The sequence below is a fragment of the Oscarella lobularis genome, chromosome 10 (genome assembly GCF_947507565.1).
Source record: "Oscarella lobularis chromosome 10, ooOscLobu1.1, whole genome shotgun sequence".
NCBI lineage: Eukaryota > Metazoa > Porifera > Homoscleromorpha > Homosclerophorida > Oscarellidae > Oscarella > Oscarella lobularis.
In genome coordinates this window covers 687,089-710,793 of record NC_089184.1, presented here as the reverse complement: position 1 = coordinate 710,793, position 23,705 = coordinate 687,089, and the positions used below count along the sequence as shown (strand labels likewise).

The 23,705-nt window shown below is 48.4% G+C and overlaps 9 protein-coding genes across 11 annotated transcripts; 5 read left to right on the top strand and 4 right to left on the bottom strand.

The window, feature by feature from the left end:
- Positions 1 to 153: 153 nt before the first annotated feature.
- Positions 154 to 2,264, bottom strand: LOC136191869 (secretory carrier-associated membrane protein 2-like). The gene is made up of 10 exons (XM_065980282.1): positions 2,036 to 2,264; positions 1,885 to 1,980; positions 1,732 to 1,824; positions 1,647 to 1,682; positions 1,515 to 1,587; positions 1,278 to 1,406; positions 1,057 to 1,225; positions 905 to 1,006; positions 695 to 812; positions 154 to 522 (listed from the first exon to the last, which is right to left on the bottom strand). The coding sequence occupies exons 1-10, from the start codon at positions 2,090 to 2,092 to the stop codon at positions 367 to 369; spliced, it is 1,029 nt and encodes a 342-aa protein (XP_065836354.1). The 5' UTR covers positions 2,093 to 2,264; the 3' UTR covers positions 154 to 366.
- LOC136191865 (protein Wnt-2-like) lies at positions 852 to 4,116 on the top strand. Its single transcript, XM_065980278.1, has 5 exons — positions 852 to 1,022; positions 1,074 to 2,749; positions 2,800 to 3,053; positions 3,174 to 3,562; positions 3,627 to 4,116. The coding sequence occupies exons 2-5, from the start codon at positions 2,688 to 2,690 to the stop codon at positions 4,065 to 4,067; spliced, it is 1,146 nt and encodes a 381-aa protein (XP_065836350.1). The 5' UTR covers positions 852 to 1,022; positions 1,074 to 2,687; the 3' UTR covers positions 4,068 to 4,116.
- A 267-nt stretch (positions 4,117 to 4,383) lies between these two features.
- LOC136191876 (protein Wnt-1-like) lies at positions 4,384 to 5,866 on the top strand. Its single transcript, XM_065980290.1, has 4 exons — positions 4,384 to 4,478; positions 4,540 to 4,811; positions 4,991 to 5,253; positions 5,316 to 5,866. The coding sequence occupies exons 1-4, from the start codon at positions 4,411 to 4,413 to the stop codon at positions 5,760 to 5,762; spliced, it is 1,050 nt and encodes a 349-aa protein (XP_065836362.1). The 5' UTR covers positions 4,384 to 4,410; the 3' UTR covers positions 5,763 to 5,866.
- A 752-nt stretch (positions 5,867 to 6,618) lies between these two features.
- On the top strand, positions 6,619 to 9,165 carry LOC136191864 (secretory carrier-associated membrane protein 5-like). Its single transcript, XM_065980277.1, has 9 exons — positions 6,619 to 6,694; positions 7,162 to 7,206; positions 7,269 to 7,310; positions 7,388 to 7,445; positions 7,713 to 7,841; positions 7,892 to 8,048; positions 8,327 to 8,428; positions 8,489 to 8,621; positions 8,964 to 9,165. The coding sequence occupies exons 1-9, from the start codon at positions 6,668 to 6,670 to the stop codon at positions 9,057 to 9,059; spliced, it is 789 nt and encodes a 262-aa protein (XP_065836349.1). The 5' UTR covers positions 6,619 to 6,667; the 3' UTR covers positions 9,060 to 9,165.
- Positions 8,772 to 14,877, bottom strand: LOC136191859 (myocyte-specific enhancer factor 2C-like). Of its 2 annotated transcripts, XM_065980269.1 has the most exons (8): positions 14,775 to 14,877; positions 14,495 to 14,570; positions 13,861 to 14,064; positions 13,753 to 13,806; positions 13,200 to 13,328; positions 12,297 to 12,923; positions 11,992 to 12,230; positions 8,772 to 11,920 (listed from the first exon to the last, which is right to left on the bottom strand). In XM_065980269.1, exons 2-8 carry the CDS (start codon positions 14,546 to 14,548, stop codon positions 11,719 to 11,721), a joined length of 1,509 nt encoding a protein of 502 aa, XP_065836341.1. In that variant the 5' UTR covers positions 14,549 to 14,570; positions 14,775 to 14,877; the 3' UTR covers positions 8,772 to 11,718. The 2 variants fall into 2 exon arrangements, with proteins under 2 accessions (XP_065836341.1, XP_065836342.1); XM_065980270.1 differs by lacking the exon at positions 14,775 to 14,877 and having other exon boundaries at positions 13,861 to 14,096; positions 14,495 to 14,768.
- LOC136191863 (protein Wnt-4-like) lies at positions 9,573 to 11,306 on the top strand. Its single transcript, XM_065980276.1, has 4 exons — positions 9,573 to 9,705; positions 9,768 to 10,018; positions 10,139 to 10,557; positions 10,623 to 11,306. The coding sequence occupies exons 1-4, from the start codon at positions 9,614 to 9,616 to the stop codon at positions 11,097 to 11,099; spliced, it is 1,239 nt and encodes a 412-aa protein (XP_065836348.1). The 5' UTR covers positions 9,573 to 9,613; the 3' UTR covers positions 11,100 to 11,306.
- Positions 14,854 to 18,722, bottom strand: LOC136191855 (uncharacterized). Of its 2 annotated transcripts, none has more exons than XM_065980265.1 (24): positions 18,590 to 18,722; positions 18,465 to 18,525; positions 18,310 to 18,402; positions 18,192 to 18,245; positions 18,053 to 18,132; positions 17,880 to 17,993; positions 17,676 to 17,828; positions 17,565 to 17,626; positions 17,366 to 17,514; positions 17,257 to 17,315; positions 17,146 to 17,208; positions 16,983 to 17,084; positions 16,877 to 16,925; positions 16,626 to 16,814; positions 16,510 to 16,578; positions 16,332 to 16,466; positions 16,185 to 16,283; positions 16,056 to 16,136; positions 15,921 to 15,997; positions 15,646 to 15,745; positions 15,496 to 15,555; positions 15,297 to 15,433; positions 15,105 to 15,242; positions 14,854 to 15,025 (listed from the first exon to the last, which is right to left on the bottom strand). In XM_065980265.1, exons 1-24 carry the CDS (start codon positions 18,709 to 18,711, stop codon positions 14,971 to 14,973), a joined length of 2,301 nt encoding a protein of 766 aa, XP_065836337.1. In that variant the 5' UTR covers positions 18,712 to 18,722; the 3' UTR covers positions 14,854 to 14,970. The 2 variants fall into 2 exon arrangements, with proteins under 2 accessions (XP_065836337.1, XP_065836338.1); XM_065980266.1 differs by having other exon boundaries at positions 16,065 to 16,136.
- An 89-nt stretch (positions 18,723 to 18,811) lies between these two features.
- Positions 18,812 to 19,444, bottom strand: LOC136192175 (GTP-binding protein Di-Ras2-like). The gene has a single exon (XM_065980695.1). The coding sequence runs from the start codon at positions 19,442 to 19,444 to the stop codon at positions 18,812 to 18,814; it is 633 nt and encodes a 210-aa protein (XP_065836767.1).
- Positions 19,445 to 21,119: 1,675 nt separating this feature from the next.
- LOC136191860 (uncharacterized) lies at positions 21,120 to 23,621 on the top strand. The gene is made up of 4 exons (XM_065980271.1): positions 21,120 to 22,371; positions 22,423 to 23,294; positions 23,355 to 23,417; positions 23,470 to 23,621. The coding sequence occupies exons 1-2, from the start codon at positions 21,193 to 21,195 to the stop codon at positions 22,675 to 22,677; spliced, it is 1,434 nt and encodes a 477-aa protein (XP_065836343.1). The 5' UTR covers positions 21,120 to 21,192; the 3' UTR covers positions 22,678 to 23,294; positions 23,355 to 23,417; positions 23,470 to 23,621.
- The last annotated feature ends 84 nt before the right edge of the window (positions 23,622 to 23,705 follow it).

Here is a 23,705-nt window from a genome sequence, read left to right as displayed (position 1 = left end):
CCCGAGCCGCCCTCCCCCCTTCCTTTCCTACCCCCGCTCAACGACCGCAGACTCCTCATACAAGCTGGTACCCCATAGACTCCATAAATAGGCACCCATATACATGTATACATCTCACGAGAAGATTACACGCCGACTTCTCGAGCCCACCACTAATTATAGCGCCCATACATTTTTCAGCGACTACTGCAAGTATAGCAGTAGGAAGATATAGCAGCAGTAGAAGAAACCCGACAACAAACGTACTAAACTGAACACAAAAACGTCTACATACATCAACACGAAGATGAGAAGACGAATGCAGAGTGCGTAGCATGTCCCGCCTCAACCCATTTGTGTCCCCCCCTGTCTATTTTTGAATTACCGTCACTGGCCCGCCGCTGACGAAGCCGCGGCAGAAACGACCGCTTGCCCTGCCGCTTGTCCGGCCATTTGTCCGGCCTGACGAGCCGCTCGCGTGTCGGCGAACTCTTTCTGAGCTTGCTGGACGGTCAATCCCGAAGTTCGATAGTATCGATGAATCTGGGGGAAAGACGGCATATCGAATTTAGAAAATTTCCTAAGCGAAATCTTGTCCCATCGGGGAAATGACGTCAATTGAATCGCGGGGTCAGCCAAAGGTCGCATTAGTCAGCGGAATGTGCGTGCGTGTGCAAAAAGATCGCCTCGAGGAGTATAAACATTGAATGCTTACCCTAATTAGGAAAACAATTGCGAGCACGGTGCAAAGGATCCAGAATCCAGCTACGAAGAGACACATCGCTCCTACGGCCTTATTCTTGCCAAAGGCTTGCAACGAGTAAATAAAGCCACTGGGGAGAGAGAGAAAGGGGAGGAGGGAAAGGGGAGGGGAAGGGGAGGGGAAGATTCATTAGGATGCACCAGTGTTATGTGATTTCATTACATGGACCCGGAGCCTTGAATCCCAATGGCGTTAACGATGAAATTGACGATTTGGAAGAAAAAGACGAAGAAGAAAAACATGAACCACATCGACGAATCGCTCCTAGACAAAAAAAATTGTGAAGATTATATCCCCATAATATGAGTCAGTACCTGAAAGCCTTGTATAGAGGCCAATACCAGCAAAGGAAAGCGCATGGCACAAAGAGTACAAGAAATAGGAGAGAAAGACCAAATGCTACGCCGGAATCGTTTTGGCCGTCGGTCCCAATCAATGCAGCTAGAGCAGCTATCGTATTCAGAAGCCAAATTGCGGCTAGTACTGCAGAGAAATAAAGACTCGCGCACACGTTTTTGCGAGAAGTATTTCGTACGCCAATAGAGAAGCCACATCATTTTCACTTTGCTCTTGTTGTGCGGAGGAATTTCGACCGATATGTTGTGATAGAAGCACGGCTTGCATGGGCACCATCGAGGCAGCGGCGGAAAATTATTAATTTTTTCTAAAAAAACAAAAGCTTTTTTCCCCACCAAAATTCAGTCATCGCCCACCCCCCAGCTTTGGATTAATATAAAGAGGTTTCAATAAGGCATTGATTCTGTTATATTACCTCCAACGATAGGCTGCTGTTGCTGTTGTTTCTCCTGTTGTTGTTGCTGTTGCTGGTTATTTCTTTCCAAATCCTAAATTTAACAAAAATTCACACTCAAAAAAAGAAAACCAATTCAGTATTTTTTCTGACGTCATGTAGCGTGATAGGCGCTGAATCACCAGGATACTAGAACAGAAATAAAGACATAATCATAATCATCGAGAATTTCTCTTACGTGATCGTCGTACGACGGTGGGGGCTCCGGAATGGGTTCCGGAGCTGTCGGTCTAATGACAGGAGGCGGCTCCGGTTTCGTATCGTGAACGCTCTAAGGGCGATGAGAGTAGGATCACGTGACGAACTCTCAGAGGCTCGGACGATTATTTACCGTTGTTTTCGTGTCGGATGGGACTCCTTCGACGAAAGGATTAAAGACGTCGATGCCTTGAGCCGCTGAGCTTGTCGCTTCCGTAACGGATGGATCCTGGGAGGAAAACGACGATCGAAAGTGCGCGTATGCGCGCCGTTTTTGCTCTTACAGCGAAGGGATTGACGTCGGTTGGATCTGCAAACGGATTGTCTTCGTAGCCCGCCATCGGTTAGAACTTGTGACGATGTTCCCTCAAAAGGGTCCCCGGTGTTGTTTTTGCGGCGTTTTGGCCTGTACGAGCTAATAGACGCTGAGCGATCGACCAAGTGGACTTCGTCCGTCGCCAAGTATTCGAGCAGAATGAGATCGGCGTCAGCCTCACGTGGAAATGTCGAAGAATTACGTCACTCAGAACGGGCCCGTATTGAACTACTGTATCAATAACTTCTGTATATGCTATTGATGTATTGATTTCTTCTTCTACGAAAAACAATGAGCGTTCTCTTGAAGGCGGGACTAGTCTGTTGAAGTAAGGCTTGCTCGGTCTGTCTGAGCTGTACCAGCCTTTTATCAAATGAAAGAAACACACGTCATCCACATGCAAACCATCTTATATTCATTCGCACTGAAGAGGCCAGATGTGAAGCACGAGGGTATGCAGACAGTATATCTATATTTGGTAGCACTTGTCACCAATTAGCTTGTCTCTTTGCAATCCGCGCAGAAGACATCTAATTTTGTCCGGCTAAAACCTGCCTTGAGTACAAAGGCTGTGACTCTACGCGCTGTGATTTCATTTTAGTCAGAAGCCACCAACCAACATGATCATCTTATTCTTCGTCTCCCTACTACTCTCATATTCCTCTTCAACCCCAGCGTGGTGGTACGTAAAGAAATGCATGGAACCTTTAGTCAAAATTGCTGTGACTGTAGGCAATTCGGCGAATTCTTGGAGAACCAGATCAAAAATCATTTTCCACTCGCACAGTCTATACCGTGCGAACACTTCAATCTCTCCGACAAACAGTTGCAACTGTGTGCAGATCCTCGCAATCAAAATCTCATGATCAGCCTTGGAACGTCCGTCAATCTGGCCGTTGGTGTCTGCAACAAAACATTTTCCAAACGACGGTGGAACTGCCCCTACACAGGTGGTCACAGCGTCTTTGGCGAAGCCGCCGGGCAAAGTAAACCCATTACTTAGCAAATCATCGCTTTAGGCAATTAATAAGTTGAACGACTTCAAGTTGCAATAGTTGTGTCTTAGCGATGATTGACTGAAAGCGTTTCCCCTTTGTTTGTGATAGAATCCCGAGAAAGCGCTGTTCTATACGCCATGGTCTCCGCCATGGCAATGTACACCGTCACTCGTGACTGCGCCACAGGACGTCTTCCCAGACTGTGCGGTTGCGACGGGTCAAGGAAGCCGGACTCGTTCGTTGAGCTGCCAACAGATGCTCTGTCACCGTGGCGGCCTACTGTGGTGCTCCCTACAGTTAGGGTGCCCTGGCCATCTTTAGTGCCTCACATCTTTGAAGAGCATCCGGAGACAGTAGTGCACTGGGGTGGCTGTTCAGAAAACGTTGATTTCGGATATATACTAACTAAGGCCTTCATTGATCCGCCGCATATTCAGTCTCGAGTGAACGAAGTGAACGAGCTCGTAAAGGCGCATAACAATGAAGTGGGGCGAATTGTAAGTTAACCCGAATGGCCATAGACTTAATTAATTGGAACGTTATTATTTTTCTTGGGTACAGACCGTACGACGCAGTACCGGAATTCAATGCCGATGCGTGGGGATATCTGGAGCGTGCAACGTGCACGCGTGTTGGATTGAAATGAAAAACTGGAACGCAGTCGGAGACGACTTGAAGAAGAAATACGACGAAGCGGTCAAGGTGAAGGCAAGTAGCAAGAACCATCTACTAAAAAAGAGTGATGCGACTACGAGAGGCTTCGGCGAAGACGACCTCGTATTTGTAAATGCGTCACCCGACTTCTGCAGTGTTGTTTCGGGTCGAAAATGTAACATTTCCGAATCAGCCGAGAATTCTTGCTCTCGCTTGTGCTGCCGAGGTTATAAAGCAGTCACGAAAACAGTGTATTATTACTGCAAGCCAACACTAATTCGACGGCCACCGATTAGGATTATCTATCAAACTTGTAAGAAAGATATCGTCGTACATTATTGTCAATAAACCGCATTTGTCTTTCCGGAGGCAGTAAGTTAATTGCATTCCAAGCATTATAGTGAATGTCCGCAGAAGGAAGTAAAGAAAACGTTTGCATCACTTAGTTATAGTGACGTGTTTTGTCGCGCCAACGTGTCTCCTTACCTAGTTCGTCGTCGACGTACCGTTGCTTAGAAGCCAGGCGTTGTTGCTGCAAAATCTGCAGGACATCTGTGTGTATTCAAAATGGCTAGAGGCGCGGTTGAATTAACGCACGTGACGTGCCGCACGACGATACATGCGCGCCTTGTAAGCGTCGGATTTAAGGACGTAGTACGCAGTCTCTTCCAGACACTGTGTGATCAAACTGATGCGTGCTACAAGTGTCGTCCTCCTCGGCATACTATCTACTTCGTTTGCGTCGGCTCCAGCATGGTGGTAGGTTCAAGTCATTCGCACCTGGTCTTCCGTTTTAGATTTTATTTTGTCGAGTATATAGGCAATTTGGGGAGTTCTTGAAAAAGCAAGAGAGAAATGGCACACTGCGTTCGGAATTGGGCCCTATACCGTGCGAATCATTCGATCTGTCAAGACTTCAACTGGAAGAGTGCGCAGACGGCGTTGATTCATTTCCCAACCGCAGTCTTGCCATAAGTCTGGGCCTATCCGTAAACTTGGCAGCAAAGGCGTGCCGCAAAGCATTCGCTAAACGACGGTGGAACTGCGCCTACTCAGGCGGACGTAACGTGTTTGGCAGCATCGTCCACAAACGTAATTCTCTGGGACTCGTTAGTTAGCTATACACATCAATTGGAACAAACCCTGGGCAAATTGGTTACGCTCGGTTAGTTAGAGGGTTCCGTGGACTACGAATGTATACCAGGACTAATTGCATCGTGCTTGACTAGTTTCAATTAAATCATAGTCAATGATTGCGTCTTTGTTTCTAGAGACCAAAGAAAGTGCGGTCGTTTATGCAATGATCTCGGCTATGGCAATGTACACGGTAATTCGAGATTGCGCTAGAGGAAGACTGCCCGGTCTGTCCGACAAGTGCGGGCCAGGAGATTCAAAAAACGTTGAATTCGCATACAATATAACGAAAAAATTTATCGACGATCCTCTCTATCTTTCGCTGCTGCAAAACAAAGACGGCCAAAGCAACAAAGCAACCTTGATTCACTTGCACAACTACGAAGTGGGAAGGCTGCTAGTGAGTACATAATGTCAGTTGGCATCCAGTTCCATGCAGTGCATTTTTCTTTTCCGAGGCAGGTCGTGAAATTCAGTACCATAAGTAGATGTTGTTGCATTGGAAGAAACGGCACCTGTAGCGACCCCAAGAGAATGAAAGGTTGGGAAAAAATCGCCGCTACTCTGAAAGAGACATACGACAGTGCAGTGAAAATAAAGGCACTCTCTGCAAACAAGTCTCGAAGTCTACACAAAGAGAGCCTTGTCTACGTCAAACCTTCGCCAGACTTTTGCAGGCGATCCTCGCGTTTAGGTATACGCGGTACAAAAGGACGCAGGTGCTACTTGTCTGCTAAAGGTAGAATTGGTTCTTGCTCCGTTTTATGTTGCGATCGAGGTTACGCCAGCGTTACCAGAACCTCGACCATCAAGTGCAATCCCAGACTGATACGATATCCTGCACCGATGAGAGTCGTCTACGATCAGTGTAAAAGAACGGTTCCGACGGGAAAGTACGTCTGCAACTGACAGATACTAAATGGGTTTTATCCCCTATACTATAGTATAAGTGCATGGCGTCTTACCTTAGTCCAATACATGCGTCTCTATGAAACAACCTTGTTATACCCGCATAGTAGTTTCAGACTCTTTGCACGCCCAAACAGATACAAATCGGTTTGAGGTACGCTCTACTGCTCTACAAATATCTTGATGACGTTCGCGACAAGGGAGGAGGAGTATGCAGATTGCAGAGCAATTTAACCCATCAAGGCCCATATGGTATTACTGTGTAGAGATAAGCGCTGGCATATTTCCAACCAATCTCAGAGCGAGCCCTTCCAGTCCCCTCTTCACACTGGAGCTTAGCGGTACGGCCAGTATGCTTGCGACCGTTTTTCCCGCTTTCTTTGTTGGGGTTTTGTCTGCTTCGCCTCCAGCGTGGTGGCGAGTTCGCCCTTCAACCCCGCCGCAGATACGAAGCAATGCAATCTATTCTACAGGCAATTCAGAGAGACGAAAAACTCTCCATCATTGTGCAGCCCGCCTGGCCTGACCCACTTTCGGACGACATTCTGCAGAAAACACGGGGACTTCAAGATAGACCTGACATTTTGGTCAAGTGGTCAAAAGGGCTAACTAGACTACGAGACTGTAGAGACAGTCTGGGAAAAGCGTGGAGAGAAGAATTTCAGGAAGAAAACTGTCGTGTTTCGCTGTCTTTAACTCGCGCCAGGTGACTGGCTTCTTTCTGCTCGCTGATGCTTGTTCGTAGTAGTTTTGGCAGGTTTGGCTGGCTGCTAGCAGACTTTGCAGTGTCTTTCGATCCAATAAAGCTCGTTGAGAGACGGGAAGAGCGTTCTTTTGCCGGGTTTGTGAACGTGGTTTCTATCGCTACTTACCCGTACGTTCGTTCCCGTATAAAAAGAACAACTATGTCGAAATCGGAAGATTCCAAGTCGGTAAGACGCGCACATGCAGTGCATACGAGCGCTCTCTTGGCTAGCCGCGTCCTCCAAATAGCCGTAGAAGGATACTCTGCATCTGCAACGACTAGCAAGTGCGTCATACACGTCCTTCTGAACGCACACCCGTATTAAAACCACTCTTATATCCTGTTGCTGCACAAAGGGCGAGAACATAAGTTGTCTCCCCAGCTATCACAGCTTATCTACGTGTAGCTACAAATTCCATCGCATCGCGAAGCAGATGCACCTAATATTTATACATGTACTCACGGCATCACCATGTCACGCGTTGTGCTCGAGGGAGATTTGAAAGCAGCAGTCTGGTTTACCGAGGATTTGTTATGATAAATAGGTTAATAGCCTGCCCCATTCACGCTTGCCCAATTCACGCGTTATTCTTTGGTGCGCGTTGCTAGTGATTCTCTCACCTCATCGTTGAGACCGATATATTTTTTTTGCAGAAGGCAAGCAAGGACGAAAGTCTTCCAAAACCGCCACCGTTCTCCGTCAGTAGTTTGCAGCGACAGCCCTTTTCCGCCCAATAGTCTAACTTGCGTTTGTTGTTCAGAACGAGGGCGATGAAGAGGGTCTGGTCAATAGATACAGCCAGGTACATGACGTGTGTCCGACGTCAGCCGGACGCTATACCGTCAATTTACTGCGTCATCCCAAGATCTTTTTGCGTAGAAATCAGGAGGAGAAAGTGACGAAGGGGAAGCCGAACTCGTTCCCGTGCAGTTTGCTGGTGAGCTATTGGGGAGGTACAGATATGCACGGTGTTTTTGTTCCAAAGAGGACCTCCCACGTTAGCCGCGATTCTATCATGCAATTCTGCGTCGGTGTAAGATGACGTGAACCATCTGACTAACTTGCATGTCATTGACCTTACCGAATTAGAACTTTTTAGGATGGGTCCTCTTTGTGATTAGATGCCCCCGTGAAGGCATCGCCTTTGGGCACCACCTCTTTCTCCCTTCCGTCTCTACTCGACTAGTCCTTATTTTCTTCGTAGATCGTAAAAACAACTTTCCTCCGTTTCCCAACTGCTGCCCGTGCAAACCGTGCTTCTATCACAACATCGGTGTTGATATCCCTCCGGGATCGCAGTCGAAAACGCGCACCCTTTGCGTATTCTACGTGGGTAGGTGAAGAACCCGCGTGTATTTTCTACTCACAGCTCATCATTCACAGTGAACATCGTCGTCCTTTTTCTAAATCTCATCGCCTGCTTGGCCGCTTTCACGACGGGAAATGACGGAGTCTCATTTGGTTTGTCTCTCGCCTGGTTTGTCCTGTGGACTCCCATGGCGTTTCTGTGCTGGTATTGGCCCGTTTATAAGGCCTTCAGGTTGGTTTCTGGGTAATCGTTGCAGTCTGGTGGGTCCTCGAGCAAACGTTTAGCGTCCTTCGTATCCTTGCACGTGTAACGGTGGCGAAGTTATAGGATTACAATAGACAACACAGGTCTCCTAGTTAAATTGTACTCTATGTCGAAGTCACAGACTCGGCTTTGAACTAATTAAGTGGATGGAAGACCAAGTCCAGTCGCTGTCACGATAAAAGCCGCCGCCTCTGTCGTCGCCTCGGGTCTTTTTCCTTCCTTCCTATTCGATTCTCTGTTTTTAGAAGCGACAGTTCGATGTGGTTCATGTTTTTCTTTTTCATCTTTTTCGTGCAAATTGCGGCCTGTATCGTGTCAGCGGTCGGCATCGCGAAGTCGGGCTACAGGTACGAACGTTGCAACGAGAGAGAGAGAGAGGATGTTCTTAAGTGCGTTTTTGTGCAAAGTGGTTTCATATATGCAATATCAGTATTCACCAACAAGGATAAGACGAGTCACACGGCCGTCGGAGCGATCTGCTTGATCGTAGCGAGTCTTTGGACTCTGTTAGCATTGACCGGCATTGTTCTTCTTCTTGTGGTAAGCATGTAAAAAATAGGATTACCTTCCGCTACTTTACCCTCTTCCCCCATGCGCGTACGTCATGTCCTCTGCCTCAGAAGACGTATAGGAACTCGATGCGGTTTTCGAAAGCGCTACTTAGATATGAAGCTTCCATGAACATGATGATAACGTTGCTGCATAAATTAAAATTAGTCACAAACGAAAACTCGGTTACGAGTTGGGGAAGCGAAGCGTATAAACCCTCGGGCGTTGTTTGATACATAACGAAAGAAAGTTGGGATCCCATTAGGGGGAATAAAAAGAAATCGATTTCGTTGACGCAATGACGGAATTGATTCCTTCTTTGTGTGTGTGCAGGTGCATCGTCATTATCGTTCGTCGGGATTATCGGTCGCTCAAGCGAAAGGCGAACTGAAAGAGAAAAAGATGAAGGATTTGGCTAGCAACGCGTAGATTCATAGAAACGCTCTTTGTCTAGGGTTTCTTATCGTAAATGCGTGTTGGAAGCAAAAAATGGACTGCGGGGCTTGCATAGAATTCGATGTTAGGGATGACTGTCGCTAGGGAGTGTGTCTAATTGCTCCATGACCTCCCCGGTTTTCGCCATCGAATTTCCGCTCGTTTGCATGCACTCGCTCTCCAAACAATGTAGCCTAATCCCTGTGGTGGCGTGAAATGGCGAGGGGGAGTCTCGGTTCTGGAACCATTAGGTCCTCGCGCACTATCCCCGCCCTGGCACGCGGCGGTCTCCCGCCAAAGGAAACAGAAGCGATTAGATCTACCAAACGTTTACACACGTCGGCGCCCTAAAGACATTCAAGCGTTTGGGTTTCTAACTGCTTGCGCAAGTAGCTAATCCGTTTAGTTAAGTACGATGATTGACAAAATGCAAGCCCACGCCTCCCCCATACGTCATCGCCACCTACCGTACCGGCCCTCCGCCGCCTACAAAGGCGACCGCGGAACGAGTTCTGCTTCAGTTGTCATCGAATCGCCGCTAAGGAAACATGATGATAAAGGTGCTTCAGATCGTCGTCTTCGTTCTTCTTTTCGCCGTCAGCGCTGTCGTCGCTTCGCATGGATCGCCGCCCGGCTGGTGGTAAGTGTCCATCGTTTTATATGTGCAAGGAGTTGTTGTTTCTAATCGTACGGGGCTTGTAGGCAATTCGGCGAGTACCTCGACGAACAGAAAAAGATCTACGGCGTTCTTCCGAGCATAACTTGCGATACTTTCGCGTTGACATCGAAACAGTTGGAGATGTGCACCAACCCGCGCTATCGCGAACTCATGATCAAGATGGGCTTGAGCGTCAACGTCGCCGCCTTGGTTAGCAACTACACATTTCAAAATCGTCGATGGAACGGCTACTACACGGGCGGCGAAAACGTCTTCGGCGAAATCATGACTCTCCGTAAGTATAGACTATAGACACCTTCGCTCGGTGCCACACGGCATGTCGGCACAAATTTTGTTAGCCGTGTAGCTCGAGGCGCAACGGCACTGTTCCTAATCAAATGCTTCTTTCTTGCAGCGATCAAAGAGAGCGCTGTTGTCTACTCGCTCGTCTCCGCCATGGCAATGTATACGGTGGCACGCGAATGCGCTCGTGGCGAACTGTCGGCTCTCTGCAGTTGCGCCAAGCATCCGCCAGATTTGGACAAAGAAGGGTGGGCTGATGTAGCGCCGGAACATTACAATCGGGACAGGAACGTTGAAATGCACTGGGGCGGCTGCACGGAAGACATCGGAGCCGGTTACCGATTGACGAAACAGTTCATCGATTCGTCGTGGTTGCCTTCGTGGCCTCCTTATGCTCGGATGGCTCCGTCACCGGCTCTTGAGCCTTGGCCGACCGCGTGGCCATCTCCTGATCATGCGCTTTCTGACGACGACAGAACAGAAGTAGCCGAGCATTTGGCCAATCTTCACGTTAGCGAACAAGGACGACAAGTGAGTAGCGCGCGCGGTTCTTACAGTTATCGAATGACAAGGTGTAACGTGGGCTCTCTTTACAGTTGATAAGAAAAAGCGAGGATGTCCAGTGCCGGTGTCACGGGATGTCGGGCTCGTGCGCCTTGCAGACGTGCTGGAAAGAAATGAAACACTGGAAAGAGGTCGGTGCCGACGTAAAAGACGCCTACGACTCGGCCGTCAAGGTCAAATTGAATCACAAGGCCACGAGACCGAAACTCGTCAACAGCGACGCGACAGTGAAAAAGCACACCGAAGACGATCTCGTCTATCTTCACGACTCGCCGAGCTTCTGCGACAGGAACGACAAGCTAGGAATTCCAGGCACTAGCGGTCGAGAGTGCAATATATCGAGCGTGGCCGAGAACTCGTGCAGCGTATTGTGCTGTTCACGCGGACACAAAACGGTGGTGCAAAATGAGGTGGTAGTCTGCGGCAGAACGCTCATAAGGCATCCACCTCCTATCAGATTTGTGTACAAACGGTGTGAAGTTAGAACGACGAAATACTTTTGCAAGTAGATCGAGAAGATCTGGGAGCGTTTAGAAAAATCAGGCAGAAGGAACTCGTATTTATGCTGCTTGAGACCTGTAGAGGCACAAAGCGTGCCAACGAGAAATTAATTACTTTTTGTACTGGTAACCTAATTGATAACAGAGTCAGCGTCTCGCCGATTCTGATCCGTAGCGCTAAGGCATTATATGATAAATAAATGCCAGGAACAAGAACGAGAGGCCACCAAAGCGCGACGTCTTGATTGAAAAGACTGGAACGCCTCACGCAGCGCGCCTGGGGAGGAAGTCCGGTCTCTGACGTAAACCGGATCACTCGCGGAGGGGTAACACATACACCAAACAAGGCTTCGGGTCTAAACAAACGGATTCCCTACTCGGAAAGCCGAACAGATCAAAGAAGAACTCCTAATGACGACGAACAACAAGGGAGACCCAACCATTAGCGAATGGGGAAGAAAGTAGGGTGATCTAATAGAGCTCTTCCCACCGCGCAGTGTAGTCAGAACCGGTCAATACAATATCGCCAAAGAAAACAAAGAAGGGACGTGTGGGGGCATGGCGCTTCTATCTACGTTATGAACAGCTCCCTTCGCGCGTGCTATGCAAGCATTGTTCGATCTCAAGATCAGGCCAGTCTCGACCGCTTCGATGGATTGTCGCCGCCGCCGCCAAGTTCTCCTAATCCGGTCAAATCCGAAAAAACGTTTCCACTTCCGACGTCTTCGTCGTCGTCTTTCGGCCCTCCGCCGCCGCCACCGCCGCCGCCGGCGACACTTTCGGACGTCTCGTCCACTTTTAGCGGAGGAGTGCTCGTAAAACCGCTATGACTGACGAGAGCAGAAAATAAAAGATAGTACTGTACGTGCACTCAAGATCTTATAAAATCTATCTGTTTTACCTTGACGTCCAATTCCCTTGACCAAACGTTGTCGGCGGGGTGCCATACCCAACCGATGACAAATCGGAACTGCCTCCAAGAAATTCACCGCCGCCACCGCCGCCAGCGAAAGACGTTGGAACAGCGGCCGACTGAAACGGCATTCCCGAGAGATTCGGCGTGGCCAATGGAATAACGGGGGTGGCAAGCGGATCCGATCCACCTTGAAGTAGGGAATCAAATCCGTGAGGAATAGAACCCTGGAGACAAAAAACAACATGTTTTCAATACCCTAAAATGCGTCATGTTGACACAGCAAAAAGCACCATGTGAGAAGGACCCCGAGAGTGGGGAATAACAACACGCAGCTGAGGTCGAGAAGTTGGCATCTGTTGTTGCTGTTGATGCTGTAGCGACGACTGCTGCTGCTGCTGTTGGTGATGCGACAACGGCTCTTGAAATTGATGGTGATGCTGCTGCTGCTGCTGCTGCTGCTGCTGCTGCTGATGATGATGATGATGATATTCCGGTTGAAGGGATCGGATAGGTGGAGCCGATATGGATTGAGTCGGGCGCGGTCCCTGCATCATGCGCGTGCGACCGCCGATCAGCGTATCGTCGGACATGTCCGACGAGTACGAGGCGCGAGTGTATCCGCCCGTTCGCCGCGCCATGCCGCCGCTGATGCTTCCGCCCGTCGCCGACGGCCACGGGTGCATTCGCTGTAGCGCGGCGAACGTGCCGGCGACGGGCGCCGGGGCGCCGATTCCCATAACGTTCGACGATTCAAACGTAGGATTCGGGCTGGAAACGCGACGCGGACTGCGCGGCGGCGGCGGCATGAGGTTCGATAGTTGCTGGCCGGGATTCGGCGACGAGCCTCCGCCAGGACGCGGAGGGCTGAAGCGAATATCTGGATTCGTCAGTTGGATTCTCGGAGCCGCCGCCATGGCCTAAAAGGCGAAATCTCATTGCTAGCGAGGTTAATTAAACTATTGAATTATAGCTGATGAGATGAAGATCGCGGTAAACGCGCTTCACTTGACGGTTGCAAGAGCATTCCCAAAGAGGAGAGCGAGAGCGAAAGATAAGAAAAGCGGCGGCGACGGGAAATCATTTTGCCTAATGGCGATAACGCTTCGACGATTGACGTCAAAAGCGCAAAGATAACCACACACACAGACACCGGAGAAGAGGGTCGGAGGGGGAAAAAACAAAGAAGTACTTACCGGTATCGACGACGTCGCTCCGCCTGTCGTCGACGCGTGCGAGTGCGACTGCATCATGTCGTCGAATTCTTTGTTGATTTTTTGGTACTTATTCTCGGTTGTGGGTGTAAGCGCGAGTCCGCCGCCGGGCTACAGAAACATGTAAACGAGAGAGAACTTCAATAGAGAGCTCTAACCCCAACCCATTTCCAATAAGGCCTAATGCGCCAGACAAACTAAGAGAACCACTCAGACACAATACCAAATAGGACAAGAGAAACTCTTCCATTAGACGACTCTAAGCAGATCAAGCTAAAGACGCTCAACGTCCATGCACTCCCCATGATCGCGATCGATGCAGACACCTACTCTTCCTTACAAGCCAGGCACAAACGGGTCATTAGTGCGCGAGACTCTCTTCCAAGACTTCTACAAGTGCAATTCCCTCTTATCTCTTTACTACAGCTTCAATTTGGACTGGATTTGACTAAGGAGATACACACACCTTTGCTATACCCTCGTTTCCCCCCTTCTCCCTTCTCTTTTCAAATTCAAGTTCGAATCTAATCCTCACCGTTGAATCGAGATCCGGTGACGATGCCGGTTTGTGTTCGCGCTTCGCAATCGTCTACGTGGGCGGGAGATAGCTGATGGAATCTGTAGGGTATGGGGGCGTGGTTACTTCGACAATGTCGTCGTTCGTCTTGTATTCGTGCGGTTCGCTGTATTCGGTGTACTTCAGCAGGATTTTGTCCATGTCCGTGCTCGAGTATTGAAAAAGTTTGCTCGCCGAATTGAAGATGATCAAGGCGATTTCGCAGTCGCACAAGACGCTCAATTCGTACGCTTTCTTCATCAGGCCGAACTTGCGTTTCGTAAACGTTACCTTTAGCGTGGGAGGGAGATGAGGTGAGAAAGCTAAACGGGTGTATCCTCAAAAGGAGCCCCACCCTTTCGAAGCATCCCCGGAAGGCACGAAAGCGTGTATCTAATTGGGGGTTTTCGCGACGGAGCCCCCAAGGCTCCGTCGGCGCATCGCGGATCGCAACAAAAGGGGGGCCCCACCCAGTCGAAGCCGAACGAGACGAGAAAGGCGGATGGGCGACGCCGATCGAGGATCCGCTTCCGTTCTCGTCACGCCGCGCGATCGCGCTTTGTTTCCTATATCGCGACTAAATATGGAGACAAAGTGTTGCTATTTTGGGGAAGGAAAAGTCCTGCGAGGGCGAAGCGGGAGTACAAGAATCCGCGAGACCGCGAGTGGGATCGAAATTCGAGGGGCGCGTGTGACCGTGGCGCTTTGTCGCCTCGCTCACCTGGCGATTTCTCTCGTCGGTTATTTTCTGAATGCTGATCTTCTTTCGACCCATTGGGAGACGTGTGTTGTTGTTCCTTTCGAACCGCGATTACAACAGCGAAGGCGGGCGACGGTAGGGTATAGTAACAGGTCGGCGTTCGCGCGAAAGCGAATGCGAACCATGGCCACGACGATCGAATTATATAAAGGGGAGCGACGTCGCGAGAGAGGCTCGTATTAGATTCGGGGGATTGTTCTCGTTCGAACGTTTCTCAAACGGGGAGCTGCGCTATTTTTACCGGAGCTAGGACCGCGAAAAGCACGGGCTGTTGCTGTTTTAGGACGGATCGGTGCTATTTTTGGGGAAGAATGAGCGTGCACGAGCAAAGACGTCATAGATATCGAACGGGAAACGACTGGGACGCATGTCTGTGACGCACTCGAGGTGGGTGTGCTCCTTCTATAAAACCTGTGCGACTTGCGACTACAGCATTTTTAAACTTTTTTTCCTCGCGTGGAATTTCTCACAGTTTCCAAGGCCTGAATCCATCTGCAAAAAAACTCATCACCTCAATCACGTGCAGAATCTAAATATACATATACGTAAATATATGTACGTGAACGCTCACTTTCTCATCATCGATTCATCGTGGGCGAGTAGCTCGTACGTTCTTCCGGCCGTAATCACGACAAAAGATGAATTATTTTTATCCTGTCTGTCAACAGCCTGTTCCTCCACACCCTCGACTGCCGCCATGTCGATAAACCTGATTGATTGCCAAAACAGATTACAGAAGGAGAAGGTTTTCTGCTTTCCGCACCCTTGAGGCGTTGCATTTGCTTTGCTGCCCTTGAAGTACTGAAGTTGGCTTCCTGAGCTATCTAAAGCAAACCATCGACGTCTCCACACGGTCGCTGTTGGGCCTTTGATGCCTCGTTTCATCAGCCAGCCTTTCAACTAGTCGAAAAGGGGCCTCTCGCTAGATAAATTAGCCAATTCGTGTTGTTTCAAAGACGTACTGTAAGTCTGGCCTCGACAAAGTCTCGCTCTTGTGACGCTTTGGCTTCGGTCTCGTCTAGCTAGAGCATAAAGGCATAAACGACATCACATTGTGTATTGTATTCGATTGGATAATTTCCCCTCTCTCTATATCAGATATGTTGACCTACTTTGCCTCGTAATTGCTCCACCAGAACTTGGAGTTCTTCAACGTCTTCGCGCAGCTCTACAACTTCTCTCTTGAGTTTTGCATTTTCGGCCTCCAGTTGTCTACGAAAAAACGACGGTCACGTATTGAGAAATTGCATTGGACTTCTATAAGGAAACATCGCAGACAGCATGCGTGGCCAGATGTTCATGAATGAATTAATTAATTAATTAATTGAGGTCAATATATATATATAGATAGATAGATACAGTTCGTCCGGTTTTCTTTTCCACTTACTTTATTCTTTCCTTTTTCGCCGTCTTTTCTCCTCCGTGATGCTTTCCTTGGCTGACAGCTTCGTCTGACGTCTTCGCCTGAGAAGAGCCGTCGATCATTATTAGCTATCCTACATAGATCGGTTGCAGCAATAACCTGATTCACCTCTTGGCCTGGTGAAGTCGTCGCCCCCTCGGGTGAAGACGTCTCTTTTGGAAAAACGCGTTTTTTCTTGTCCTGCCAACACCAACACGTGTCAGAAAACCGACTATGAATACTCCTTACCTTGTCCTTTTTTGGACCTTTCAGCAGTTGAAGCACACTCCCGGCAATTCCTTTCTTGGTAGGAGATTTCACGTCACTCTGCTCTGGGTTTCTCTCGGTCTAGACACGAGATAAGAGGCCAGAAGCACCTTTAGCTGGATTGGTCACGTTGGCTGCTTCAGGCGGTTCAACCGCTTTTGCCACCGTCTCAGCCTGTTTTGGCTCTTCTTCCGATTTCTCCACAGTCTCCTGCTTCTCTTCCACGCGAGGAGTTTTTGGCGATGCAGGAGGCGTTTGCGTGCCCTAACACAAAACGATAGGCTTGATCCCCAAGTTCTCAAGCTACCTTTTTGCTCTTTGAAAAAAAGCTCTTCACAGCACTCCCAAAGGTTTTCTTCGAAACTTCATCAGAAGCCTACGTTGCTTTGCTAGTCAATACATCTGAGGTTGCCAGGCTTTTACCTCTGCCTCAGGTTTTTCATCCGATGAAATATCTTTTGAACTTTTCGGAGAAGGTGAACGAGGCTGATGCTGAGGATACGTCTGGCCTGAAAAGGTCGGAGCTGCGCTCTTCTTCAGCCGTTCGTACACAGCCAGTTCAACGTTATCAGACGTTGCTACTTCTACTAAAGCTTTTCCATCGTTCTCAAGCTAACAAGAGCAAGAATTGGAATTGCGGGTGTGATCTCTCACACAACTGAAGCAAACGTTACAATTTTTCCCTGTGAGTCAACAACCAGTAAGACAGGAAGGTCTGCAATTCTAATAAAGAATAAAATAGAACTCTTTGTGTGCACACTGAAAGACTTTTCCACTAACTTGTAAGTTTGTCGCAGTTGATCACACGTGCAATCTTCGAAGTCAATACTGAACCAGGGCATTTTCATCTCCTCCGTGTACCTCTTCATTTCTTCTGCAGATCTGCAAGAGAGCACAAATGGAAATAACGACAATGTTAGTATTCGTTTTTCTCTCAACTCACTGATCGCTTGACACGTATAAAATGTCAAAACTGCCTCCCCCCTTTCGAACGGTCTCGTAAAAACTAAAATGTGACAATGAGAAAAATTGAACAACTCGAAATTCATTTCACGTCTTGAGCTTGGGTATAAAAATTTGGCAAGGCGGGCACCACTTGCCAGAAAAGTACAACTAGAGAAAACCAACGTCAATATTCTTCCTACTTCTCGTCTATTACTCACCCCTATGAGAGCCGTGTCTCTCAAATGCGGATGTCCGACGGACAATTTTCCCGTTGAATCCCGGAAGTGAGCGGAAAGAAAGAGACTCTCCATCACATCCTTTGGTTCTAACTTGACGGGAACCGGATCAACGATAGGAGCGACGACGGCTATTCATAGAGATCGAACATAGGAGCACAATCGCACAATAGGAACCGACCCTTTTCAATCCATTCCTCAACTCGACCTTTTCCTTCCTTTGGTTTATCGCCATCTGGTTTTCTGAGAACAAATCAATAAGGTAAGTGTCTCGCTCAACCGTCAAACTTACACCAGTGGAGAATCTTTGTGCTTTCCTTCGGCTTTCGACTGAGGTGGCGGCGGCGAAGATCCGACGACGACGTCATCTTCCGCCTCTTCCTCTTCGAAATCGTGCACGTTGTCCATTTGCACAGCGCTGAACGTGCTCATCATGTCCTCATCACTAGTACATAACAATCAACAGTGAGACGTCACGGTCTCTGCGGTCTCTTACCCGGCCTTTCCTTGCTTCATGAATTCGCATCGCATCTCGACGCTCAACGTCGCCGATTTGATTTTGATTGATTTCACTTTGAAAGCCATGCTCAACGAATGACGCGTTATATCTCTGAGACAAGACCCCTCTTCTGACACAGATATCCTTCTCTCTCTCTCAGTCTACTATACTTTGTCACGGTTTCGGGTGCATATTCGGCCATGTCCATTTGAAAAACGGCCAAGATTTTAGTTTTTCCATCTCGGTCTTGCTAAAGTAAAGGAACGCTGCTTTTTTGTTCGATTTTTTTTGTTTGGGATCGTCTCTGACGTTTTCGATCTGAAACTTATAGGTTTTCTCTTCAAAGGTGACACTCTTGACGTCCTAAAATACGGCGAGAAATCGCGTTGAGGCGCGCGCGCGCGCGCGTACAGTACGCGTCACTCGCCTTGTAGAGTGTAACGAGAAGGCTTTCCTCGGCTTCGGGCCGCCAAACGGCCTGCAATTCATTTCCGGGCTTCGCCGACTCTTTTACGTGCGGCTATGCGAAGAATGGAAAGAATAGCGGGAGAAAGCGAAAGCGTGCGAACGATTTGCGCTTACGGGGTCCGATTGGACGACTCGAGCGCCTCGATACCAGCGAACGGATAGCGTCGTCGGCTGCCTAATAAGAGTTCAGGGGAGGATGGACCGGCGGGTAAAGGGCGGAGGGGAAAAATGCTTCTTGCCATGCTTTTCGGTCGGTCAGCGTCAGTTCGATCGACTCGAATGTGACGGTGAAGCGAAACTTGAACGCGTCCTTTCCAAGGCGACCGACTTTGCGCGTCGCTTTGACCAATGCACTCGCCATGTAATTCCAAAGGCACGTGATTAGCTCCGAAGAGGCTTGTTTATTCTTTCAATAAAAATAATACTGTATGTACATACTGTATATGCAAAAAAGCGGTTTGCTACTGGACCGCACATCTTGGTATTTTCTTCCGTTTCGTTTTGCTTCTCTTCGCGTAAGGACAACCGAGGATTTCTCGACATGTCCCCAGCATGGTGTCATACATTTGACTAACGTTCTCCCCGAGTCTTGCTGACGTTTCGAGGTAGGGACAGCTCCACTGAATACTTAGATTTCTCGCTTCCTTCTCGCTCACTTCCCGAGTGCAGGCCACGTCATCTTCATCTATTTGATTTCCAACAAGAATGATTGGCACGGGATTCTTATCGCCCTTTGTCTCGTAGATCTGTTTTCTTAGTATCTTCACCTCGTTGAACGAACGCCTACTGCGCACGGAGAATACGAGGAAGAACGCCTGAGCCTGTTGAATGCGTAGCTGATACATGGCAGGAAACTGCCGATCACCTCCAACGTCAAAAATGAGAACGGGATAGGACAAGCCGCTGATGGCGCATTTGAACGAAAGTCTGTGAATGTCAGCTACAGTTGCTTCGTAATCCGATGAAAATCGACCGGTTGACCAGCGGTTCAGAAGCGCCGTTTTTCCAGTCGCCTTGTCGCCGAGTATGGCTATCTGGTATGCGACGATTGTCGTTGCTTGCCGGTTTATTTCTCCAAGTCGTCTTCTCTCCATAGGGGTCGATGTCGATGTCGATGTCGAGTACTGAATGACTCACGTTCAATGCATGACGCGGCCTTATAAGAGGAGCCGGAACGGCGCCCAAGGCAACGCATCCCGTCAAAGTGGACACTATGTCAAAGGTTATTCAGCCCAGCTGTACCTAAGAATGTAACGTTCCCTTCCACCTCTATAAGGGTCATGGATGAGGAGACATATAGAGTCAATAAGGAAGGATATGAGAGGATATAAGAGGATACCAATGGCTCCACATGGGGCCATCCTTTGCATTCTTTCCCTAATGTATCAAATCGCTTTAGTCAACGCCATAATTCTATATCTTTCACATACAAGGGGCACGATTAGCAAACATCAATCACCAAGCTTCCCCGAGCAAAGGGGAGTGTACCTAGTGACGTCATAAACAATGCACCTTGTTTGCAAAAGACAGAACACAAACACGTTCACTTCCTTTCACTTACGTAGCCTTGGAAAAGACTTTCTTCCTCCCGCTCTCGCTCAATCCAAAATCATCGATCTCTTTCGCCAAATTCTCCTTCGTTCCGTACCCACCGATGTAGCCATTCAGTCTGGCGGCAACGTGAGATGAAATCAACTCCGAATCGGTCAGTTTCAATTCCTTTAGAACGTCGCCTGCACGTCGCAACAGATACTTCTGATGATAACTAAAGAACAGCTATTCTGAATCAACAAAAAAAGTCGATCGAACTGCCCTACTCTTCAGCGTCGTAGAACGTCTCGGCTTCGACAATTCGCGTCGTGATTTTTCGATTCACTTTCTTCTGGTGCGTCTCTTTCGATGCGAGAGCGAGATCGCGCTGCTCGTCGTCGTGATAGAAAATCGCCGACATGTACTGACGCGACGTGCACGCCGTGCTGTCGTGATTCGCCCAGAAGACGTCCAAGAGCGAGCTGTACGTCGTACGTGACGAATCGAACTCGATTTGCACCGATTCGGTGTGATCTCCCCTAAGAAAAGAGTCGTTTACGGTCGAAATTCGATTCGTTTTCGCGTCTTACAGGCTCGTGTAGGTCGGATTGAGTTTTTTTCCGCCCGTGTAGCCGACTTTAGTGTGAAGAACTCCCTCCACGCAGCCGAACTGCGCTTCGGGAAACCAAAATCAGCTCATTGCGAACGTAGCGAGCTGCGGCTTGTCACACAGCTTTTCGACAGGCATAATTCGGGCACGATGCGATACTTGCTGCGACGAGACTCGAGCGAGTTGAGATCCCATGAACAATAACGTCACGCGGGCGCAGAATGCCATGACGATGATAACGTCATGCTGACGTCAAAGCCTCATCCCTGCGCCTACGTCACGCACGACGATCGGGAACGAATGTCGTTTTGGGGCTTGTCTAGCACATTCAGAAGGTCGCGGCCTTTTTTGTTTTATTTATACTCATATCAATGCACCCTACAGGCTTGCTTCACCGTTTTTCTCGCAGAAAAATCAACTATCGGTCTTTACGAAAGCGGCGTCCGTCTTTCGACAGCCACTTTCTAACGTATTAGTTCTAGCTCGCAGTGTCACGTTTGGAAGGGAATATCAGCCGAGCAACCTAAAAAGGAAGCGAAGGCACGGCTTTTTGGCTCGTCTAAAGACAGCTGCAGGCCGAAGAATTCTTGCTCGAAGACGTCGTAAAGGAAGAAAATACCTATCGCATTAATTTTAGAATCTGCGTAGAATTTGCGTAGATTATTTGCGTAGACTCTAGTGCACATTGCGCAGCTCGAAACCATGGCCCTCCTCCTCGCTTTGATTCTGCTTGCATTCGACGCAACTGCAGACGAGAGAACTTGCTCTCGAAACAGAATCCCTCTCGAGAACCAGCCGCCATCGTTTGCACCGTATCTATCAATGCAGGACACGACCGACGCCAAAGTTCTCTACGAACGAGGTCATCTAAAGCCGCTCGGCTACCATCGTCCTCCCGATCGCGTCGTCGAGACGCTTCCCTACATGATCGATCCCGAAGACTTTCACTCTCACTACGTATTGAAACACAAGCCGGTCGTCATAAAAGACTACGTGAAACATTGGCGCGCGACGACTCTATGGACGGATGAGCATCTCTCCGCTCGTTACGGTCACGTGAAGATGATGTTGGAGACGAAAGACGACGACAAGTACCACCCACTTCCCGCGCGTCCATTGGACAAGTTTTTGGCCAATTACAAGACGTCGAATTTGTATCTCGTCGACGAGACGCTGCCCGAGATGCGACGCGATATCACGCTTCCCACGTGCCTACGATGCGAAGAGATGACGGATAGGCTTTTTCTCTCTTCGTTTTGGATGAGCAACGGGGGCACGTCGTCGAAGACTCACATCGACACGAACGAGAATCTTCTCTGCGTCATACATGGCTCGAAAACCCTTCTCCTGTTTTCTCCCTTCGAGTCGCACTCACTCTATGCTGACGATTCGATTATTCTTGGCGTTTCGCCGGTTGATCCAACTCGCGTTGATTTTGACGCGTATCCTCGTGCTATGGACCTTCGATATGAACTGGCTTTTGTTGATGCCGGGGATTTGATCTATATTCCGCAGTTCTGGTGGCACCACGTGATTTCGCATTCTGGTCGACAGCAGGCTGTTTCTCTCTGGTGGAAATCGCATCCTCCTAAGAGACCACTTGGTGCAGGAGCTTTTCTTCCTTTGGGTAGAGAACACGGCTCATACTCTTACGTTGATACGTTGGTATATTATGAGCAGTGGGTTTTGAATATGAGTGATGCTGCGCCACCGTTGAAGTGTCAGTCGCAGTCTGTTCCAATGAGTAGTTTTCGGTGGGAAACGGATAGAGATGCGGAGTCAGAGCGGACAAAATCGTATGGATATGATGATGAGGAGGCAAAAGGGGAAACTTGGGAGCAGTGGCTGCAAGAAGGAGGGGATGAATCAGAAAACGTTGAGGTTAGGTTAAGATAGGATTATAAGAGAATTCGAGCCTCACTTTCTATTTAGGAATACCTAAATGCTTGTTCGTTCAATGTGAGCAATAGTCGAAGTCCTTGTCATTTATGGGAGTGCAGTCATGAAGACGAGAGTTCAGTGTGCCTTCGCTACATTTTGGACTATTGCTATGAAGTCGAAGATAAAGGTTGCGCTTCCGAACTACCACAACTAATGACAAAAAAGAGACCACATGAAATGCAAGCGGTGCGTGAAGCAGAGAAACGATGGGGTCAAGACGATATTTCAATCAAAGGCAAACAGTAAGTTTGAATTTTTTAGCCAATAAATGTTCGAAAACGGCTTTTTGCGCATGCGCGTGTGTTACCCCTTTAATTAATCGCGTGGCGGCTTCCGTCTGTTCCTGTCGAAGATCTGAAATGCTGGTAAGCATTTATGGCTCTACTTTCAATGTAGCCAAGCCATAACTTCCGTCGCCGCGCGCCGCGTCCGCCTTGCGTCTTTTTTCTTTTTCTTTTTCTTTTCTTTTTTTACGATGTATTGGTCGTATCGAAGCGAAAGTTCTAGAAATGTTGAAAATATCTGTATTCCACATCATCGCTATTTCATTGCGGAATTTTGCAGCCATTCGGAAAAGTTACCCGATGTGCTATTTCGAATAGAAAAAGATTTGACGGCTGTTGACAGAGGATATACAGAGAAAGACAATTTATTTTCGGCTGGTGTGGAAGCCGCTTTTGCCGCAATGATCGTTAATGGCACAGAAGATGCCTTTGAAAAAGAATGCAAGGCGTTTGCCGAGGTAATGAAGAATCTTTCCGAAGAGGAGTACTTCGTGGCGGATTTGTGGAAGAAGGAGCGACTGGTAGTCTGCTATGTGCCCTTCGTGACTGTTTATCGATCACTCAGAAGATTAGAAGAAGGTAAGATCACGTAACGTTGACCATGAATATGATTACGAATGCACTGTTTTTGCGTCTTAGATATGCGTGAACTAGTAAAGACGGCACACGAGCTAGCAAAAGTACAGAGTAAACATACTCAAAGTAGGAATTTACAGTATACCATCTATGCGTAGTTCTTATCTGCTTCTCTTAGTGTTGGAAAAATTGCTGTCACGGCGATGCACAATATTGTAGAATGACTGACTATTTATTTATTTGTTCTATTTGTTAATTAATTGTTTACTTATACTTATTAGTTCTGTGTTAGTTCTCCGAAAGACAAGAGTGTTTGAGTCGAAACCAGAATTCTGTACGGTGTGCGAAGGTTCGTATATGGCTCTGCCTAGCCTTTCGCCACGTGGCGAAAGGCTGGACTGGCTGGGCTCTTTC

Coding starts and splice junctions, on each gene's coding strand:
- LOC136191869 (XM_065980282.1), bottom strand. CDS start 2,092: ATGGCGGGCTACGAAGACAATCCGTTTGCAGATCCAACCGACGTCAAT. Junction 1,683..1,731: donor CACCGTCGTACGACGATCAC/GTAAGAGAAATT, acceptor TTTCTGTTCTAG/TATCCTGGTGATTCAGCGCC. Junction 1,588..1,646: donor CGCCTATCACGCTACATGAC/GTCAGAAAAAAT, acceptor TGTTAAATTTAG/GATTTGGAAAGAAATAACCA.
- LOC136191865 (XM_065980278.1), top strand. CDS start 2,688: ATGATCATCTTATTCTTCGTCTCCCTACTACTCTCATATTCCTCTTCA. Junction 3,054..3,173: donor TGGCGAAGCCGCCGGGCAAA/GTAAACCCATTA, acceptor TGTTTGTGATAG/AATCCCGAGAAAGCGCTGTT. Junction 3,563..3,626: donor ACAATGAAGTGGGGCGAATT/GTAAGTTAACCC, acceptor TCTTGGGTACAG/ACCGTACGACGCAGTACCGG.
- LOC136191876 (XM_065980290.1), top strand. CDS start 4,411: ATGCGTGCTACAAGTGTCGTCCTCCTCGGCATACTATCTACTTCGTTT. Junction 4,479..4,539: donor GCGTCGGCTCCAGCATGGTG/GTAGGTTCAAGT, acceptor TCGAGTATATAG/GCAATTTGGGGAGTTCTTGA. Junction 5,254..5,315: donor ACGAAGTGGGAAGGCTGCTA/GTGAGTACATAA, acceptor TTTCCGAGGCAG/GTCGTGAAATTCAGTACCAT.
- LOC136191864 (XM_065980277.1), top strand. CDS start 6,668: ATGTCGAAATCGGAAGATTCCAAGTCG. Junction 7,842..7,891: donor CCTTTGCGTATTCTACGTGG/GTAGGTGAAGAA, acceptor CATCATTCACAG/TGAACATCGTCGTCCTTTTT. Junction 8,049..8,326: donor CCCGTTTATAAGGCCTTCAG/GTTGGTTTCTGG, acceptor CTCTGTTTTTAG/AAGCGACAGTTCGATGTGGT.
- LOC136191863 (XM_065980276.1), top strand. CDS start 9,614: ATGATGATAAAGGTGCTTCAGATCGTCGTCTTCGTTCTTCTTTTCGCC. Junction 9,706..9,767: donor GGATCGCCGCCCGGCTGGTG/GTAAGTGTCCAT, acceptor CGGGGCTTGTAG/GCAATTCGGCGAGTACCTCG. Junction 10,558..10,622: donor TTAGCGAACAAGGACGACAA/GTGAGTAGCGCG, acceptor CTCTCTTTACAG/TTGATAAGAAAAAGCGAGGA.
- LOC136191859 (XM_065980269.1), bottom strand. CDS start 14,548: ATGGGTCGAAAGAAGATCAGCATTCAGAAAATAACCGACGAGAGAAAT. Junction 13,329..13,752: donor CACCGGATCTCGATTCAACG/GTGAGGATTAGA, acceptor ATGTTTCTGTAG/CCCGGCGGCGGACTCGCGCT. Junction 11,921..11,991: donor CAAGGGAATTGGACGTCAAG/GTAAAACAGATA, acceptor TGCTCTCGTCAG/TCATAGCGGTTTTACGAGCA.
- LOC136191855 (XM_065980265.1), bottom strand. CDS start 18,711: ATGGCGAGTGCATTGGTCAAAGCGACGCGCAAAGTCGGTCGCCTTGGA. Junction 18,403..18,464: donor GAGTCGTCCAATCGGACCCC/GTAAGCGCAAAT, acceptor TTCTTCGCATAG/CCGCACGTAAAAGAGTCGGC. Junction 16,815..16,876: donor TTGACTCACAGGGAAAAATT/GTAACGTTTGCT, acceptor TGCTCTTGTTAG/CTTGAGAACGATGGAAAAGC.
- LOC136192175 (XM_065980695.1), bottom strand. CDS start 19,444: ATGGAGAGAAGACGACTTGGAGAAATAAACCGGCAAGCAACGACAATC.
- LOC136191860 (XM_065980271.1), top strand. CDS start 21,193: ATGGCCCTCCTCCTCGCTTTGATTCTGCTTGCATTCGACGCAACTGCA. Junction 22,372..22,422: donor ATGAATCAGAAAACGTTGAG/GTTAGGTTAAGA, acceptor CTTTCTATTTAG/GAATACCTAAATGCTTGTTC.